The sequence below is a fragment of the Gobius niger genome (genome assembly GCF_951799975.1).
Source record: "Gobius niger genome assembly, contig: SCAFFOLD_196, whole genome shotgun sequence".
Taxonomy (NCBI): domain Eukaryota; kingdom Metazoa; phylum Chordata; class Actinopteri; order Gobiiformes; family Gobiidae; genus Gobius; species Gobius niger.
Window position 1 is genome coordinate 7,705 of NW_027639301.1, and position 19,796 is coordinate 27,500.

General features: G+C 53.2%; 1 protein-coding gene across 1 annotated transcript in view; it reads right to left on the reverse strand.

Annotated features, from left to right (window-relative positions):
- Positions 1-313: 313 nt before the first annotated feature.
- Positions 314-19,796, reverse strand: part of LOC306982606 (endosomal transmembrane epsin interactor 1-like) — a 23,764-nt gene continuing 4,281 nt past the window's right edge. The window contains exons 3-11 of the mRNA XM_079583075.1: positions 18,856-18,966; positions 18,604-18,717; positions 18,411-18,518; positions 18,176-18,306; positions 13,910-14,039; positions 13,776-13,818; positions 13,412-13,657; positions 10,880-11,184; positions 314-632 (exon numbers count right to left, since the gene is read on the reverse strand). Coding sequence (XP_079439201.1) covers positions 339-632; positions 10,880-11,184; positions 13,412-13,657; positions 13,776-13,818; positions 13,910-14,039; positions 18,176-18,306; positions 18,411-18,518; positions 18,604-18,717; positions 18,856-18,966 — 1,482 coding nt within the window. The 3' untranslated portion in view covers positions 314-338. The remainder of the gene's footprint in view (positions 633-10,879; positions 11,185-13,411; positions 13,658-13,775; positions 13,819-13,909; positions 14,040-18,175; positions 18,307-18,410; positions 18,519-18,603; positions 18,718-18,855; positions 18,967-19,796) is intronic.

Sequence of the window (19,796 nt, forward strand, 5' to 3'; positions counted from 1 at the left end):
GTGTGATCACAGCTCGTCCTCTCAGCTCGTCTTCACAGCTCGTCCTCACAGCTCGTCCTCTCAGCTCGTCCTCTCAGCTCGTCTTCACAGCTCGTCTTCACAGCTCGTCTTCACAGCTCGTCCTCACAGCTCGTCCTCACAGTGTGATCACAGCTCGTCCTCACAGCTCGTCCTCACAGCTCGTCCTCACAGTGTGATCACAGCTCGTCCTCACAGCTCGTCCTCACAGCTCGTCCTCTCAGCTCGTCCTCACAGCTCGTCCTCACAGTGTCCTCACAGCTCGTCCTCACAGCTCGTCCTCTCAGCTCGTCCTCACAGCTCGTCCTCACAGCTCGTCCTCACAGCGCCGTCTCCCGGGACGCGGCGCTCAGGCTGTGGCGCTCGGGCCGGGGCGCTCCCGTCCGCTTTGGCCCCGCCCTCAGAGAGTCCAGGGAGGGACAGGCCACGGAGCTGAGGTCCCCACAGCTGCGCAGGTGCACCAGGGCCGTGGAGCGTGTGGGGGGGGGCGGCGGGCCGGGGCGGCGCGGGGGGGCCCGGGGGTCGGCGCTGCCGGCCAGCGGACGGGGGAACGTCTGGGCCACGCTGGGGGCGGGCGGCACACGGGAAGACCTCTGCTCCGAGTCCACCAGCACCTGCGGGAGGACGGAGACCCGGTCAGGGAACCAGAGACCCGGTCAGGGAACCAGAGACCCAGAGAGACCCAGACCCAGAGACACAGACCCAGAGACCCAGACCCAGAGACACAGACCCAGAGACACAGACCCAGAGACCCAGACCCAGACCCAGAGACCCAGACCCAGACCCAGACCCAGAGACCCAGACCCAGAGACCCAGACCCAGACCCAGACCCAGAGACCCAGACCCAGAGACCCAGACCCAGACCCAGACCCAGAGACCCAGACCCAGAGACCCAGACCCAGACCCAGACCCAGAGACCCAGACCCAGAGACCCAGAGACACAGACCCAGAGACCCAGACCCAGAGACCCAGAGACCCAGAGACCCAGAGACCCAGAGACACAGACCCAGAGACCCAGAGACCCAGAGACACAGAGACACAGACCCAGAGACACAGACCCAGAGACACAGACCCAGAGACACAGACCCAGAGACACAGACCCAGAGACACAGACCCAGAGACACAGACCCAGAGACACAGACCCAGAGACACAGAGACACAGACCCAGAGACACAGACCCAGAGACACAGAGACACAGACCCAGAGACACAGACCCAGAGACACAGACCCAGAGACACAGAGACACAGACCCAGAGACACAGACCCAGAGACCCAGAGACCCAGACCCAGAGACCCAGAGACCCAGACCCAGAGACACAGACCCAGAGACACAGACCCAGAGACCCAGAGACACAGACCCAGAGACACAGACCCAGAGACCCGGTCAGGGAACCAGAGACCCAGAGACCCAGAGACCCAGAGACACAGACCCAGAGACACAGACCCAGAGACACAGACCCAGAGACCCAGAGACCCAGACCCAGACCCAGAGACCCAGACCCAGAGACCCAGAGACACAGACCCAGAGACCCAGAGACACAGACCCAGAGACACAGACCCAGAGACACAGACCCAGACCCAGACCCAGAGACCCAGACCCAGAGACACAGACACAGACCCAGACCCAGAGACCCAGACCCAGAGACACAGACACAGACCCAGACCCAGACCCAGACCCAGAGACCCAGACCCAGAGACCCAGAGACACAGACCCAGAGACCCAGACCCAGAGACACAGACCCAGACCCAGAGACACAGACCCAGAGACCCAGAGACCCAGAGACACAGACCCAGAGACACAGACCCAGACCCAGACCCAGACCCAGAGACACAGACCCAGACCCAGACCCAGAGACCCAGACCCAGAGACACAGACCCAGAGACACAGACCCAGAGACCCAGAGACCCAGAGACCCAGACCCAGAGACCCAGAGACCCAGAGACACAGACCCAGAGACACAGACCCAGACCCAGACCCAGAGACACAGACCCAGACCCAGACCCAGAGACCCAGACCCAGAGACACAGACCCAGACCCAGACCCAGAGACCCAGACCCAGAGACACAGACACAGACCCAGACCCAGAGACCCAGACCCAGAGACCCAGAGACACAGACCCAGAGACCCAGACCCAGAGACACAGACCCAGACCCAGAGACCCAGAGACACAGACCCAGACCCAGAGACACAGACCCAGAGACACAGACCCAGACCCAGAGACCCAGAGACACAGACCCAGAGACCCAGAGACACAGACCCAGACCCAGACCCAGAGACACAGACCCAGAGACACAGACCCAGACCCAGAGACCCAGAGACACAGACCCAGACCCAGAGACACAGACCCAGAGACACAGACCCAGACCCAGAGACCCAGAGACCCAGACCCAGAGACCCAGAGACACAGACCCAGAGACACAGACCCAGACCCAGAGACCCAGAGACACAGACCCAGAGACACAGACCCAGACCCAGAGACACAGACCCAGAGACACAGACCCAGAGACCCAGAGACACAGACCCAGACCCAGACCCAGACCCAGACCCAGAGACCCAGACCCAGAGACACAGACCCAGACCCAGACCCAGACCCAGAGACCCAGAGACCCAGAGACACAGACCCAGACCCAGAGACACAGACCCAGAGACACAGACACAGACCCAGAGACACAGACCCAGAGACACAGACCCAGACCCAGACCCAGACCCAGAGACCCAGACCCAGAGACACAGACACAGACCCAGACCCAGACCCAGACCCAGAGACCCAGACCCAGACCCAGAGACCCAGACCCAGACCCAGACCCAGAGACACAGACCCAGAGACCCAGAGACCCAGAGACACAGACCCAGAGACCCAGACCCAGACCCAGAGACCCAGACCCAGACCCAGACCCAGACCCAGAGACCCAGACCCAGACCCAGACCCAGAGACCCAGAGACACAGACCCAGAGACCCAGAGACACAGACCCAGAGACATAGACCCAGAGACCCAGAGACCCAGAGACATAGACCCAGAGACCCAGAGACACAGACCCAGAGACCCAGAGACACAGACCCAGACCCAGAGACACAGACCCAGACCCAGAGAAACAGACACAGACCCAGAGACCCAGACCCAGACCCAGAGACCCAGAGACACAGACCCAGAGAAACAGACACAGAGACCCAGAGACACAGACCCAGAGAAACAGACACAGAGACACAGACCCAGAGACCCAGACCCAGAGACCCAGACCAAGAGACCCAGACCAAGAGACCCAGACCCAGACCCAGAGACACAGACCCAGACCCAGACCCAGACCCAGAGACACAGACCCAGACCCAGACCCAGAGACACAGACCCAGACCCAGACCCAGACACAGACCCAGAGACCCAGACCAAGAGACCCAGACCCAGACCCAGAGACACAGACCCAGACCCAGACCCAGAGACACAGACCCAGACCCAGACCCAGAGACCCAGAGACACAGACCCAGAGACATAGACCCAGAGACACAGACCCAGAGACACAGACCCAGAGACCCAGAGACACAGACCCAGAGACATAGACCCAGAGACCCAGAGACATAGACCCAGAGACCCAGAGACACAGACCCAGAGACCCAGACCCAGACCCAGAGACCCAGACCCAGAGACACAGACCCAGAGACATAGACCCAGAGACCCAGACCCAGACCCAGAGACCCAGAGACACAGACCCAGAGACCCAGACCCAGACCCAGAGACCCAGAGACATAGACCCAGAGACCCAGACCCAGAGACACAGACCCAGACCCAGACCCAGACCCAGACCCAGAGACACAGAGACACAGACCCAGAGACCCAGACCCAGAGACATAGACCCAGAGACCCAGACCCAGACCCAGAGACCCAGAGACACAGACCCAGAGACCCAGAGACACAGACCCAGACCCAGAGACCCAGAGACACAGACCCAGAGACCCAGAGACACAGACCCAGACCCAGAGACCCAGAGACATAGACCCAGAGACCCAGACCCAGACCCAGAGACCCAGAGACACAGACCCAGAGACCCAGAGACACAGACCCAGAGACCCAGACCCAGACCCAGACCCAGACCCAGAGACCCAGAGACACAGACCCAGAGACCCAGACCCAGAGACACAGACCCAGAGACATAGACCCAGAGACCCAGACCCAGACCCAGAGACCCAGAGACACAGACCCAGAGACCCAGACCCAGACCCAGAGACCCAGAGACATAGACCCAGAGACCCAGACCCAGAGACACAGACCCAGACCCAGACCCAGACCCAGACCCAGAGACACAGAGACACAGACCCAGAGACCCAGACCCAGAGACATAGACCCAGAGACCCAGACCCAGACCCAGAGACCCAGAGACATAGACCCAGAGACCCAGACCCAGAGACACAGACCCAGAGACCCAGACCCAGAGACACAGACCCAGAGACCCAGACACAGACCCAGAGACCCAGAGACATAGACCCAGAGACCCAGACCCAGAGACACAGACCCAGACCCAGACCCAGACCCAGACCCAGAGACACAGAGACACAGACCCAGAGACCCAGACCCAGAGACATAGACCCAGAGACCCAGACCCAGACCCAGAGACCCAGAGACACAGACCCAGAGACCCAGAGACACAGACCCAGACCCAGAGACCCAGAGACACAGACCCAGAGACCCAGAGACACAGACCCAGACCCAGAGACCCAGAGACATAGACCCAGAGACCCAGACCCAGACCCAGAGACCCAGAGACACAGACCCAGAGACCCAGAGACACAGACCCAGACCCAGACCCAGACCCAGAGACCCAGAGACACAGACCCAGAGACCCAGACCCAGAGACACAGACCCAGAGACACAGACCCAGACCCAGACCCAGAGACCCAGAGACCCAGACCCAGAGACCCAGACCCAGAGACACAGACACAGACCCAGACCCAGAGACACAGACCCAGAGACCCAGAGACCCAGAGACACAGACCCAGAACCAGAGACACAGACCCAGAGACACAGACCCAGACCCAGAGACCCAGAGACACAGAGACCCAGAGACCCAGAGACCCAGAGACCCAGAGACACAGACCCAGAACCAGAGACCCAGAGACACAGAGACCCAGAGACCCAGAGACCCAGAGACACAGAGACCCAGAGACCCAGAGACCCAGAGACACAGACCCAGAACCAGAGACACAGACCCAGAGACACAGACCCAGACCCAGAGACCCAGAGACACAGAGACCCAGAGACCCAGAGACCCAGAGACACAGACCCAGAACCAGAGACACAGACCCAGAGACACAGACCCAGACCCAGAGACCCAGAGACACAGACCCAGAGACCCAGACCCAGAGACACAGACCCAGAGACCCAGACCCAGAGACACAGACCCAGAGACCCAGACCCAGAGACCCAGACCCAGAGACCCAGAGAGACCCAGAGACCCAGAGACCCAGACCCAGAGACCCAGACCCAGAGACCCAGAGACACAGACCCAGAACCAGAGACACAGACCCAGAGACACAGACCCAGAGACACAGACCCAGAGACACAGACCCAGAGACCCAGACCCAGAGACCCAGAGACACAAACCCAGAGACACAGACCCAGAGAGACACAGACCCAGAGACCCAGACCCAGAGACCCAGAGACCCAGACCCAGAGACCCAGAGACACAGACCCAGAGACCCAGAGACACAGACCCAGAGACACAGACCCAGAGACACAGACCCAGAGACACAGACCCAGAGACACAGACCCAGAGACCCAGAGACACAGAGACACAGACCCAGAGACCCAGAGACACAGAGACACAGACCCAGAGACCCAGACCCAGAACCAGAGACACAGACCCAGAACCAGAGACACAGACCCAGAGACCCAGAGACACAGAGACACAGACCCAGAGACCCAGACCCAGAGACACAGACCCAGAGACCCAGACCCAGAGACCCAGACCCAGAGACCCAGAGAGACCCAGAGACCCAGACCCAGAGACCCAGACCCAGAGACCCAGACCCAGAGACCCAGAGAGACCCAGAGACCCAGAGACCCAGACCCAGAGACACAGACCCAGAGACACAGACCCAGAGACACAGACCCAGAGACCCAGAGACACAGACCCAGAGACACAGACCCAGAGAGACACAGACCCAGAGACCCAGACCCAGAGACCCAGAGACACAGACCCAGAGACACAGACCCAGAGAGACACAGACCCAGAGACACAGACCCAGAGACACAGACCCAGAGACCCAGACCCAGAGACCCAGACCCAGAGACACAGACCCAGAGACAAAGACCCAGAGACACAGACCCAGAGACACAGACCCAGAGACAAAGACCCAGAGAGACACAGACCCAGAGACCCAGAGACACAGACCCAGAGACCCAGAGACACAGACCCAGAGACCCAGAGACACAGACCCAGAGACACAGACCCAGAGACCCAGACCCAGAGACCCAGACCCAGAGACACAGACCCAGAGACAAAGACCCAGAGACACAGACCCAGAGACACAGACCCAGAGACAAAGACCCAGAGAGACACAGACCCAGAGACCCAGAGACACAGACCCAGAACCAGAGACACAGACCCAGAGACACAGACCCAGAGACACAGACCCAGAGACACAGACCCAGAGACCCAGACCCAGAGACCCAGAGACACAGACCCAGAGACACAGACCCAGAGAGACACAGACCCAGAGACCCAGACCCAGAGACCCAGAGACCCAGACCCAGAGACCCAGAGACACAGACCCAGAGACCCAGAGACACAGACCCAGAGACACAGACCCAGAGAGACACAGACCCAGAGACCCAGACCCAGAGACCCAGAGACCCAGACCCAGAGACCCAGAGACACAGACCCAGAGACCCAGAGACACAGACCCAGAGACACAGACCCAGAGACACAGACCCAGAGACACAGACCCAGAGACACAGACCCAGAGACACAGACCCAGAGACAAAGACCCAGAGACACAGACCCAGAGACCCAGACCCAGAGACCCAGACCCAGAGACACAGACCCAGAGACAAAGACCCAGAGACACAGACCCAGAGACACAGACCCAGAGACAAAGACCCAGAGAGACACAGACCCAGAGACCCAGAGACACAGACCCAGAGACCCAGAGACACAGACCCAGAGACCCAGAGACACAGACCCAGAGACACAGACCCAGAGACACAGAGACCCAGAGACACAGACCCAGAGACCCAGACCCAGAGACACAGACCCAGAGACACAGACCCAGAGACCCAGAGACACAGACCCAGACCCAGACCCAGGGACACAGACCCAGAGACCCAGACCCAGAGACCCAGACCCAGAGACACAGACCCAGAGACACAGACCCAGAGACACAGACCCAGAGACACAGACCCAGAGACACAGACCCAGAGACACAGACCCAGAGACACAGACCCAGAGACACAGACCCAGAGACACAGACCCAGACCCAGACCCAGAGACATAGACCCAGAGACCCAGACTTCAACATCAGGAAAAAGGAACACGAGAAACTAGAGAAACACCAGGGGCTCAGAGAAGAGCTGGAGAAGGTCTGGAGGGTGTGCACGTGTGAAAATTACTAATATAAAATGAAACGAGGGCACTGAATGGTCTTCATTAAACAAACTACTGTAAATCCGAACATGAACGATCCAGTAAATGGATTCCATAAACGTTGGTGAAGCTCGGCCTGAGTTGCAGCTGAAGCTAAATCACGTTTGTTTCCACAGTTTGTTGGAGAAAGAGCTGGAGGACGTGACAGTGAAGCTCCTTGTGTTGATGTGAATGAGATGTGTGTGTGGGATTAAATTGGTTTCTTCTTCCCACTTCGATTCAGGCAAAACTGGAGCTTTCTTTCTTTTTCTGAACGTTGGCCCGACATGGCCCAAACCCGGTGGTTCTCTGTGGGATTCAGCGACTGCGTTCCCTCCATGGCTCCACAGTCCACACACCGACCGAACATCAGGGTCATCGATACCACAGGGTCTATGAACATCTAGACACTCGGGGGGTTTCAGACACTCTCCTGAGCAGCACAGGGTCACCACAGGGAACAGTGTCGGGGCCACTCCTCTACACCGTCTACACAGCAGGTTTACAACACAACATCATCTCCAGAGGTTCTCAGATGAGGCTGCAGTTTGTGGACTGGACTCAGCTCAACCACGTCGTCCTTAACACCGCGAAAACTAAGGAGGTGGTTGTAGATTTTAGGAGGAGGAGCCCATTGAAGTAGAAGTGGTACCTGGGGGTGCAGCGAGACAAGGAGCTGGACTGGAAGAGCCACTCAGAGTCCATGGACCACAAGGGGCAAAGCAGACTTTATGTTTTAAGAAGAGAACAGTCCAGCAAGTGTGTGAGGGAAGGATTCGCTCAAAACTCAAGGTCATCCTCAGTAACTCCTCCCACTCCTTTCATGCCCTGGGGCGAGACTGAGGCACCAACGAGCCACTGTGAGCGGCTCTTCCACTCTTTATAGATCGTGTCAATGATGTCCACTGTTTAATATGTGTGATGATAGATAAACTCTTGAATGTGTTGCTGCTAAAGGATCTGTCTATAGTCATTCACCAATACAAACATTATTGATTCACTTATTATTTTGCCAGTTTTGTTCCCCCTTAAACTAGAACTAACTAACTTGTTCCTTCACTCGTGACTCGTACTCTAACGCAGGGGTTCTCAACCTGGGGGTCAGGATATATTATTATTCTGGTGTTGTAGCATACATGCTATTTCACCAGGGTGCTATTATTTGTTCTAAATTTTATTCATTTTATTTTAACCATTGTTTTTTTTTTCTTTGCTTTAAAACCTCTTAACTCCCGCCTGAACAGATCCCATTTTCTCCAGTTTGGCTTTACCCGAATCAAAAAGCTTCTTGGGGAAAAAGCACCAAAACAGCCACAAAAAATGAGAAGAAAACAAGGATGTAAACGCGACAAAAAAGTGACAAGAACTCCACAAAAACCAAAAAAACCAGACAAAAATTTAACAAAGAAATGACAAAAATTAAACAAAAATGTGACAAAAAAAAAGAATAAAAAAACCCAAAAAGGTGACACAACACAGCAACAACACAAGGAAAAAGATCAGTTTTGTGGGTCTTAGCTTTCAAATGAGGCGTTACACAGGCCTATAGCCAAAGAGGACAGAATGCATTTGGTTTAGGCGGGTGGTAAGAGGTTAAGAATTACAGTGCCTCTCGTAAGTATTCATACACCTTGAACTTTTGCACATTGTGTCATGTTTACAGCCCTAAACATAAAGATTTTATTTTGATTTTTTTACTGAACGTTCACACACAAGTAACTGACGACTGTGAAGTGAAAGCAAAATGATACATGATTCTGTTATTTATCCAAAAGCAGAAAAGTGAAAAGTGGGGCGTGCATAAGTATCATACAGCATTTTAAATAGATTTAATATAGTTAAATAAAGGCACCTGTGTGTGATCTACTCTCAGTATAATTACAGCTGTTCTTTTAGGCCCTCAGAGCTGTGGTCGGAGTGTGTTGGTCACTAAACAACATCATGAAGGTCCAGGAGCACCAGAGAGGTCAGGGATAAAGCTGTGGAGAAGTTTAAAGCAGCCTTAAGTTATACAAAGATTTCCCAAGATTTAAACATCTCCCGGAGCAACTGTTCAATCCATCATTCAGAAATGGAAAGAGTAAAGCACCACTGCAGACTTACCAAGACACGGCTGTTCACCTAAACTAACAAACTGAACAAGGAGAGACTGGTCAGAAATACAACCAAGTGCCCCAAGATAACTCTGGAGGAGCTGTGAAGTCCTGCCGCTGAGCTGGGGGAATCTGTACATGGGACAACTATAAGTCGTATCTACACAAATCTGGCCTTCATGGACGAGTGGAAGAAGAAAGCCATTATTGAAAGGAGAACATAAGAAATCCTGTTTGACGTTTGTAGAAGTCATATGGAGGACACAGCTCCATGTGGAAGAAGGAGCTTTGGTCAGATGAGACAAACGTTATGTATGGAGCAAACCTGACACTGCTCATGGTCCTGAGTGAACCATCCCCAGTGTCAGATATACGGGGGGGGAGCATCATGCTGTGGGGCTGCTTTTCCTCAGCGGGGACTGGGGAGATTCAGAGTCAGAAAGAGAACTGAGGCTGGGGCGGAGCTTCACCTTCAGCAGGACAATGACCCTAAACACAAAGATAAATCTACAATGGAATGGTTCAATAAAAACATATTAATGTGTTAGAATGGCCCAGTCAAAGTCCTGACCTAAATCCTATTGAAAATCTGTGGAAAGATCTGAAAACTGCTGTTCACAAACGCTCTCCTTCTAATGTGACAGAGCTGGAGTTGTTTTGTAAAGAGGAATGGGCTAAAATGTCAGTCTCTACATGAGCTAATCTTGTAGAGTCAAACCCCAGAAGACTTGTGCTGTTATTGCAGTAAAAGGAGGTTCCACAAAGTATTCATGCTGTATGATACTTATGCACGCCCCACTTTTCACTTTTCTATTTTTTGAAAAATAACAGAATCATGTATCATTTTGCTTTCACTTCACAGTCGTCTGTTACTTGTGTGTGAACGTTCAGTAAAAAAATCAAAATAAAATCTTTATGTTTAGGGCTGTAAACATGACAAAATGTGCAAAAGTTCAAGGTGTATGAATACTTTCCAGAGCGCTGTATAGAGGTTAATGTCCCTGTTTTTCCCATGGTCTGACCCAGGCGGGGGTCATGATCCTAATGAACGGTTATAATGGGGGTCGCGGCTCCAAAAGGTTAGGGTTAGGGTTTCAGACACACTTTCATCAGCAGTGTTCCTCCTGACCTTCAGGCCTCTCGGACAGACGCTCACCTGGTCCATGAAGCAGGCGCTGCTCACGGCCTCCTCCATGGTGACCTGGTCCGAGCGCAGCACGGTGCGGATACTGTCCAGCAGCTCCTGGAGCTCGGGGGCCAGGCCCTGGGCCGGCTCGGCCAGGATCCTCTGCACCAGGAGCTGCGTGTGCCTGTAGCTCTGGTAGTCCACCATGGAGGAGGGCCGGGGCCGGGGGGTGGCTCTGCCCCGCCGCAGGGTCACCTTGGCGGGCAGGACGGGCTGCCACGTCTGGGTGGAGGAGTCCACGGTGTGAGGCGCGGCGGGCGGCGTGAGGCCCCGCCCTGAAGAGGCAAAATCACAGAGTCAAACAGACGAGCAGGAGCAGACTTTACAGCTTTGGGTTCCTCCAGCTGTCGGAGTTTGGAGGAGACCATGTGCTCAGTGAACCTGGAGGATTGTTTTAGTTTGAGACACGGTGAACCTGCCGGAGCCAGTCAGAGCCGTGGGAAGATGTTTTAGTTAGGGGGCGCTGAGGGACAAAATTTACCCCCAAAATACTTCTTCTATTTATTAACCTCTTAACTCCCGCCTGAACCGAGAGCGTTTTCTCCAGTTCAGCTTTACCCAAATCCTGTAGGCCAGTGTAACGCCTCATTTGAAAGACCTACAAAACTAAATTGATCTTTTTCCTCACATCAGATTTTTTTTCATTACTTTTTTTGTTGGGCAGTCGACTCATTTTGTCAAATTTTTGTGACTTTTTTTGTCATTTTTTGGTAAATTTTTTGTCACTTTTTCGTCCATTTATTCTCAATTTTTAGTCAATTTTTTTTTCATTTTTTTGTCAAATTTTTGTCAATTTTTTGTAAAAAATAAATAAAATTATTGTCACTTTTTGTAATTTTTTTGTAAATTTTTCATCACTTTTTCGTCAAATTATTCGCATTTTTTTGGTCAAATATTTGTCAATTTTTGTCATTTTTTCTACATTTTTTCACATTTCCATCATTGTTTTTGTCTCAGTTTTGTTGCTATTTTCACACCAGAATCTTTTGGATTGGGGTAAAGCTGGAGAAAATGTGCTCGGTTCAGGTGGGAGTTAAGGGGTTATTATTGCCTTGCCTGTTCACAAGCTATCCACCAGGGGGTGCTGCAGCGCCCTCAGCACCCTGGGTTCCCACGGCCTTGGAGCCAGATCCGTGTTCCAGAGGCAGTAACATGTGCACTGACATCCGTGATCATCAGGTCACACGTTTGGGTCCAGAACACGGCAGATCCACGCAGTGTTTGGTTTTAAATAAAGTTCTCTAATATTGTATCGGGGGCGGTTCCAGATGGATTCACGTGTTTGTAAACTCACAGATACCGCCAGGTTTCAGCGGCTCGGAGAGAAAGACCCGGCAGCTGAACAGGGAAACTTCTGAAATGTACAGATGTCAGATCACTGGGATCAGTCTGAGAAACAAATGTATTGCAATGATTTAGTAATTTGATCTCTTCATGTACAAATAAGGCTAAAATGGCGGCGACGAAATCTCCTGGTTTAAATCTGTGGTTTCTTTCGTTACAAAGACTTTGTCAGAGGGATTCTGGAGAGCTTGTTTTGGTTTTTTCCATCCCGGTGAAGCTTCAGGATCAGTTTTATTTCTGTTTTTTAGGGTTTCTGGAATGGGATGTACAGTATATGTAACCATGGAAACGATTCAATCAGCAGAGAAAACCTAAAAAAACGATTGAACCTGGAGTGTCCCACAGGCCATCGGGGCCAAAAGGTCAAATACCTGTTAAAGAGGGGGTGTTCTGCTTTAAAGAGGGGGTGTTCTGCTTTAAAGAGGGGGTGTTCTGCTTTAAAGAGGGGGTGTTCTGCTTTAAAGAGGGGGTGTTCTGCTTTAAAGAGGGGGTGTTCTGCTTTAAAGAGGGCGTGTTCTGCTTTAAAGAGGGGGTGTTCTGCTTTAAAGAGGGGGTGTTCTGCTTTAAAGAGGGGGTGTTCTGCTTTAAAGAGGGGGTGTTCTGCTTTAAAGAGGGGGTGTTCTGCTTTAAAGAGGGAGTGTTCTGCTTTTGTCAGTCCCATAGCACCAGTCTATATCTCACTACAATGATGACAAACCTTCTGTTGGTCTGTAAATGCAGTAAATTAGAATAACTGCCTTGTATAAAATGTCTCTCTCAAAATGGCTGTAGTGAATGTCTTGAAATAGGCCTCTGTCTCTTTAAGAACCTCTGAGCCTTTAGACACGCCCCCTCCACACGCTGTCTGTGGCATCAGTGGGGAGGGGGTTCTGCTGAGGAGCAGTGGTTGGTTACTCGGCTGGTGACCAAAGCTCGGAGGCGTCTCCAGGAGGTGGGGGCGTTCCTAGGAGGACTCAGGCAAACCTATCCCTAAAATGGCCGCCATCAGAGTTTTTACAGATTACTCAGAAATACGTGAATGTGCCAAGGCAACACTTCAGCCATGTTTTTAATGAGGGAGGGACAGAATAACAGGATGGAAAGCTGGAATGATACCCCCCCTTTAACACCAACTTTATTTTTCACATAAAAGGTCAGAGGTTGACCTTTGACCTGTACCTTTCGCCTGGTCCTCGGTCAGCAGAGGGTCACTGCTGCTGCGCGACAGCCTGGTCTTCCTCCTGACTGACCCCACCGCGGGGGGGGCGTCCGGGGGTCGGTCTGGGGCTGAGGGGAGGAGGGGGTCCGGGGGTCGATCTGGGGGCCCGGCTGAGGGGCAGAGGGGGCCCGGGGCCTCATCATCTGGGGGCCCGGCTGAGGGGAGCGGCTCCAGGGGGACCTCCTCTCTGGGCTCCTCTGCAGGCGCTGACAGGGAAGAGCACAGGGTCACACGTCGTTATTAAATCAGTTTATGGGGGGTTTACCGGGGGTCTTTGTGGTCCCTCTTTGGGAACCACTGTTGTAGGTGTGATGTGTGACTCACGGGCCGGAGAGGACGAGGCCCCCGCGCTCCTGTGGTCGGGCCCCTGCACACACACACACACACACACACACACACACACAGTCAGTACAATCCACGGCTTCACAGGCGACCGTTACAGAATAGACCACACCCACCTGCGCCATAGCCCCGCCTCCTTCCACCTCCTCGTACGGCGGGGGCGGGTCCAGCGGGCAGAACACCTCCACGCCTTTGATCCGAGCGCCGTAGATGTGCGGCAGAGGGATGACCCCGTCCCTGAACACACTGCACACGAGAACCAGCTGAGCCCCGGGCGGGCACCCTCAAAGCACCCTTAAAGCACCCTTAACCAGGGCACCCTCAAAGCACCCTTAAACCAGGACACCCTTAAACCAGGACACCCTTAAACAAGGGCACCCTTAAACCAGGACACCCTTAAACCAGGACACCCTTAAACCAGGGCACCCTTAAACCAGGACACCCTTAAACCAGGACACCCTTAAACCAGGACACCCTTAAACCAGGACACCCTTAAACCAGGACACCCTTAAACCAGGGCAGCCTTAAACCAGGACACCCTTAAACCAGGACACCCTTAAACCAGGACACCCTTAAACCAGGACACCCTTAAACCAGGACACCCTTAAACCAGGACACCCTTAAAGCACCGTTAAACCAGGACACCCTTAAACCAGGACACCCTTAAACCAGGACACCCTTAAACCAGGACACTCTTAAACCAGGACACACTTAAACCAGGACACTCTTAAACCAGGACACCCTTAAACCAGGACACCCTTAAACCAGGACACCCTTAAACCAGGACACCCTTAAACGAGGACACTCTTAAACCAGGACACCCTTAAACCAGGACACTTAAACCTGGACACACTTAAACCAGGACACCTTTAAACCAGGACACCCTTAAACCAGGACACACTTAAACCAGGACACTCTTAAACCAGGACACTGTTAAACCAGGACACTCTTAAACCAGGACACCCTTAAACCAGGACACCCTTAAACCAGGACACTCTTAAACCAGGACACCTTTAAACCAGGACACCCTTAAACCAGGACACCCTTAAACCAGGACACCCTTAAACCAGGACACCCTTAAACCAGGACACCCTTAAACCAGGACACACTTAAACCAGGACACCCTTAAACCAGGACACCTTTAAACCAGGACACCATTAAACCAGGACAGCCTTAAACCAGGACACCCTTAAACCAGGACACCTTTAAACCAGGACACTCTTAAACCAGGACACCTTTAAACCAGGACACCCTTAAACCAGGACACCTTTAAACCAGGACACCCTTAAACCAGGACACCCTTAAACCAGGACACCCTTAAACCAGGACACTGTTAAACCAGGACACCTTTAAACCAGGGCACTCTTAAACCAGGACACCCTTAAACCAGGACACCCTTAAACCAGGACACTCTTAAACCAGGACACCCTTAAACCAGGACACCCTTAAACCAGGACACTCTTAAACCAGGACACTGTTAAACCAGGACACCCTTAAACCAGGACACCCTTAAACCAGGACACCCTTAAACCAGGGCACCCTTAAACCAGGACACCCTTAAACCAGGACACCCTTAAACCAGGACACCTTTAAACCAGGACACCCTTAAACCAGGACACCCTTAAACCAGGACACTCTTAAACCAGGACACCCTTAAACCAGGACACCCTTAAACCAGGACACCCTTAAACCAGGACACTCTTAAACCAGGGCACTGTTAAACCAGGACACCCTTAAACCAGGACACTCTTAAACCAAAGCACCCTTAAACCAGGACACCCTTAAACCAGGACACTTAAACCAGGACACCCTTAAACCAGGACACTCTTAAACCAGGACACCCTTAAACCAGGACACCCTTAAACCAGGACACCCTTAAACCAGGGCACCCTTAAACCAGGACACCCTTAAACCAAGACACCCTTAAACCAGGACACTTAAACCAGGGCACCGTTAAACCAGGACACTTAAACCAGGACACCCTTAAACCAGGGCACCCTTAAACCAAGACACCCTTAAACCAGGACACTCTTAAACCAGGACACCCTTAAACCAGGGCACCCTTAAACCAGGACACCCTTAAACCAGGACACTCTTAAACCAGGACACCCTTAAACCAGGACACCCTTAAACCAGGGCACCCTTAAACCAGGACACTGTTAAACCAGGGCACCCTTAAACCAGGACACTTAAACCAGGACACCCTTAAACCAGGACACTCTTAAACCAGGACACCCTTAAACCAGGACACCCTTAAACCAGGACACTCTTAAACCAGGACACCCTTAAACCAGGACACTCTTAAACCAGGACACACTTAAACCAGGACACTCTTAAACCAGGACACCCTTAAACCAGGACACCTTTAAACCAGGACACCTTTAAACCAGGACACTCTTAAACCAGGACACCTTTAAACCAGGACACCTTTAAACCAGGACACCCTTAAACCAGGACACTTAAACCAGGACACCCTTAAACCAGGACACCCTTAAACCAGGACACTCTTAAACCAGGACACCCTTAAACCAGGGCACCCTTAAACCAGGACACCCTTAAACCAGGACACTCTTAAACCAGGACACTTAAACCAGGACACCCTTAAACCAGGACACCCTTAAACCAGGACACTTAAACCAGGACACCCTTAAACCAGGACACCCTTAAACCAGGACACTGTTAAACCAGGACACTCTTAAACCAGGACACCCTTAAACCAGGACACTCTTAAACCAGGGCACCCTTAAACCAGGACACCCTTAAACCAGGACACCCTTAAACCAGGACACTTAAACCAGGACACCCTTAAACCAGGACACCCTTAAACCAGGACACCCTTAAACCAGGACACCCTTAAACCAGGACACCCTTAAACCAGGACACTTAAACCAGGACACTCTTAAACCAGGACACTGTTAAACCAGGACACCCTTAAACCAGGACACTCTTAAACCAGGACACTCTTAAACCAGGACACCCTTAAACCAGGACACCCTTAAACCAGGACACCCTTAAACCAGGACACTCTTAAACCAGGACACTTAAACCAGGACACTCTTAAACCAGGACACCTTTAAACCAGGACACTCTTAAACCAGGACACCCTTAAACCAGGACACCCTTAAACCAGGACACTCTTAAACCAGGACACCCTTAAACCAGGACACTCTTAAACCAGGACACCTTTAAACCAGGACACACTTAAACCAGGACACCCTTAAACCAGGACACTCTTAAACCAGGACACCCTTAAACCAGGACACCCTTAAACCAGGACACCCTTAAACCAGGACACCCTTAAACCAGGACACACTTAAACCAGGACACCCTTAAACCAGGACACCCTTAAACCAGGGCATCATTAAACCAGGACACCCTTAAACCAGGACACTCTTAAACCAGGACACCCTTAAACCAGGACACCTTTAAACCAGGACACCCTTAAACCAGGACACACTTAAACCAGGACACCCTTAAACCAGGACACCCTTAAACCAGGACACCCTTAAACCAGGACACTCTTAAACCAGGACACTCTTAAACCAGGACACCCTTAAACCAGGACACCCTTAAACCAGGACACCCTTAAACCAGGGCACCCTTAAACCAGGACACTCTTAAACCAGGACACCCTTAAACCAGGACACCCTTAAACCAGGACACCCTTAAACCAGGACACTCTTAAACCAGGACACCCTTAAACCAGGACACCCTTAAACCAGGACACTCTTAAACCAGGACACTCTTAAACCAGGACACCCTTAAACCAGGACACCCTTAAACCAGGACACTCTTAAACCAGGACACCCTTAAACCAGGACACCCTTAAACCAGGACACCCTTAAACCAGGACACCTTTAAACCAGGACACCCTTAAACCAGGACACTCTTAAACCAGGACACCTTTAAACCAGGACACTCTTAAACCAGGACACCTTTAAACCAGGACACTCTTAAACCAGGACACCTTTAAACCAGGACACTCTTAAACCAGGGCACCTTTAAACCAGGACACCCTTAAACCAGGACACCTTTAAACCAGGACACCCTTAAACCAGGACACCCTTAAACCAGGACACCCTTAAACCAGGACACCCTTAAGCCAGGACACCCTTAAACCAGGACACCCTTAAACCAGGACACCTTTAAACCAGGACACCCTTAAACCAGGACACCTTTAAACCAGGACACCCTTAAACCAGGACACCTTTAAACCAGGACACCCTTAAACCAGGACACTCTTAAACCAGGACACCCTTAAACCAGGACACTCTTAAACCAGGACACCCTTAAACCAGGACACTGTTAAACCAGGACACCCTTAAACCAGGACACCCTTAAACCAGGGCAGAGAGGGGGGGGGGGGGGGGGGGGGGCGTTACCGTCGGGCCAGTCGGGGGGTGTAGGAGTAGAAGGTGGAGAAGTAAGAGGGGGGCGGAGCCGGGGGCACGAACTCCTCGGGGTCCGGCTCCAGGGCGGGTTCTTCTCCCTCTGCGGGACGCTGAGGCTCGTCCTGTCAGAGAGCAAAGGTCAAAGGTCAGGGTTACTGAGCCCCCCCCCCAGAGTGTACGGGGGCCGGGGCACTACAGGGGAACCCCACAAACTACGGCGTCGTACCAGACAGGACGTCCTGCGGTTGAAGAGGCGCAGGTATCTGAGAGCGGCCGCCATGAGGCACACGGCCGTGGTCAGGGCGTTCAGGGCGCAGAGGGCGAACAGCACCTTCTACAGGAGACAAGAGGAACAGCAGGGTGAGAGGGGGGGGACACGTGAGGGGGGGGGGGACACCTGAGGGAGGGGGGGCTCTGACCTTCAGCAGGATCTTCATGGTGGTGCAGGAATGCGCCGGCTGCAGCTCCAGCAGTTTGTCCTCGGGGCAGGTGGAGCTCCGGGCCAAGAGGCAGCAGTAACACATGTCCTCCACCTGCAAGGACCACAGGGCTGACCACAGGGCTGACCACACGTCTGACCTCACGTCTGACCACACGCCTGACCACACGCCTGACCACACGTCTGACCACACGTCTGACCACACGTCTGACCACAGGGCTGAGGGACTGACCTGTTGGCAGCCGCTCATGTTGGACACCAGCTGAGCTCCCTGACAGCAGAGGACGAACCCGGCCAGACTCAGGAGGACACAGACCACGGACAGGAAGACGAACATGTTCACCTGAGGGACAGAGGACACGTGAGAGGACAGAGGACACGTGAGAGGACATGTGAGAGGACAGAGGACATGTGAGAGGACATGTGAGAGGACATGTGAGAGGACAGAGGACACGTGAGAGGACAGAGGACACGTGAGAGGACATGTGAGAGGACAGAGGACATGTGAGAGGACATGTGAGAGGACATGTGAGAGGACATGTGAGAGGACATGTGAGAGGACATGTGAGAGGACATGTGAGAGGACATGTGAGAGGACATGTGAGAGGACAGAGGACATGTGAGAGGACATGTGAGAGGACATGTGAGAGGACATGTGAGAGGACATGTGAGAGGACATGTGAGAGGACAGAGGACATGTGAGAGGACATGTGAGAGGACATGTGAGAGGACATGTGAGAGGACAGAGGACATGTGAGAGGACATGTGAGAGGACATGTGAGAGGACATGTGAGAGGACAGAGGACATGTGAGAGGACATGTGAGAGGACATGTGAGAGGACAGAGGACATGTGAGAGGACATGTGAGAGGACATGTGAGAGGACATGTGAGAGGACAGAGGACATGTGAGAGGACATGTGAGAGGACATGTGAGAGGACATGTGAGAGGACAGAGGACATGTGAGAGGACACGTGAGAGGACAGAGGACATGTGAGAGGACACGTGAGAGGACAGAGGACATGTGAGAGGACAGAGGACACGTGAGAGGACAGAGGACACGTGAGAGGACAGAGGACACGTGAGAGGACAGAGGACACGTGAGAGGACAGAGGACATGTGAGAGGACAGAGGACACGTGAGAGGACAGAGGACACGTGAGAGGACAGAGGAC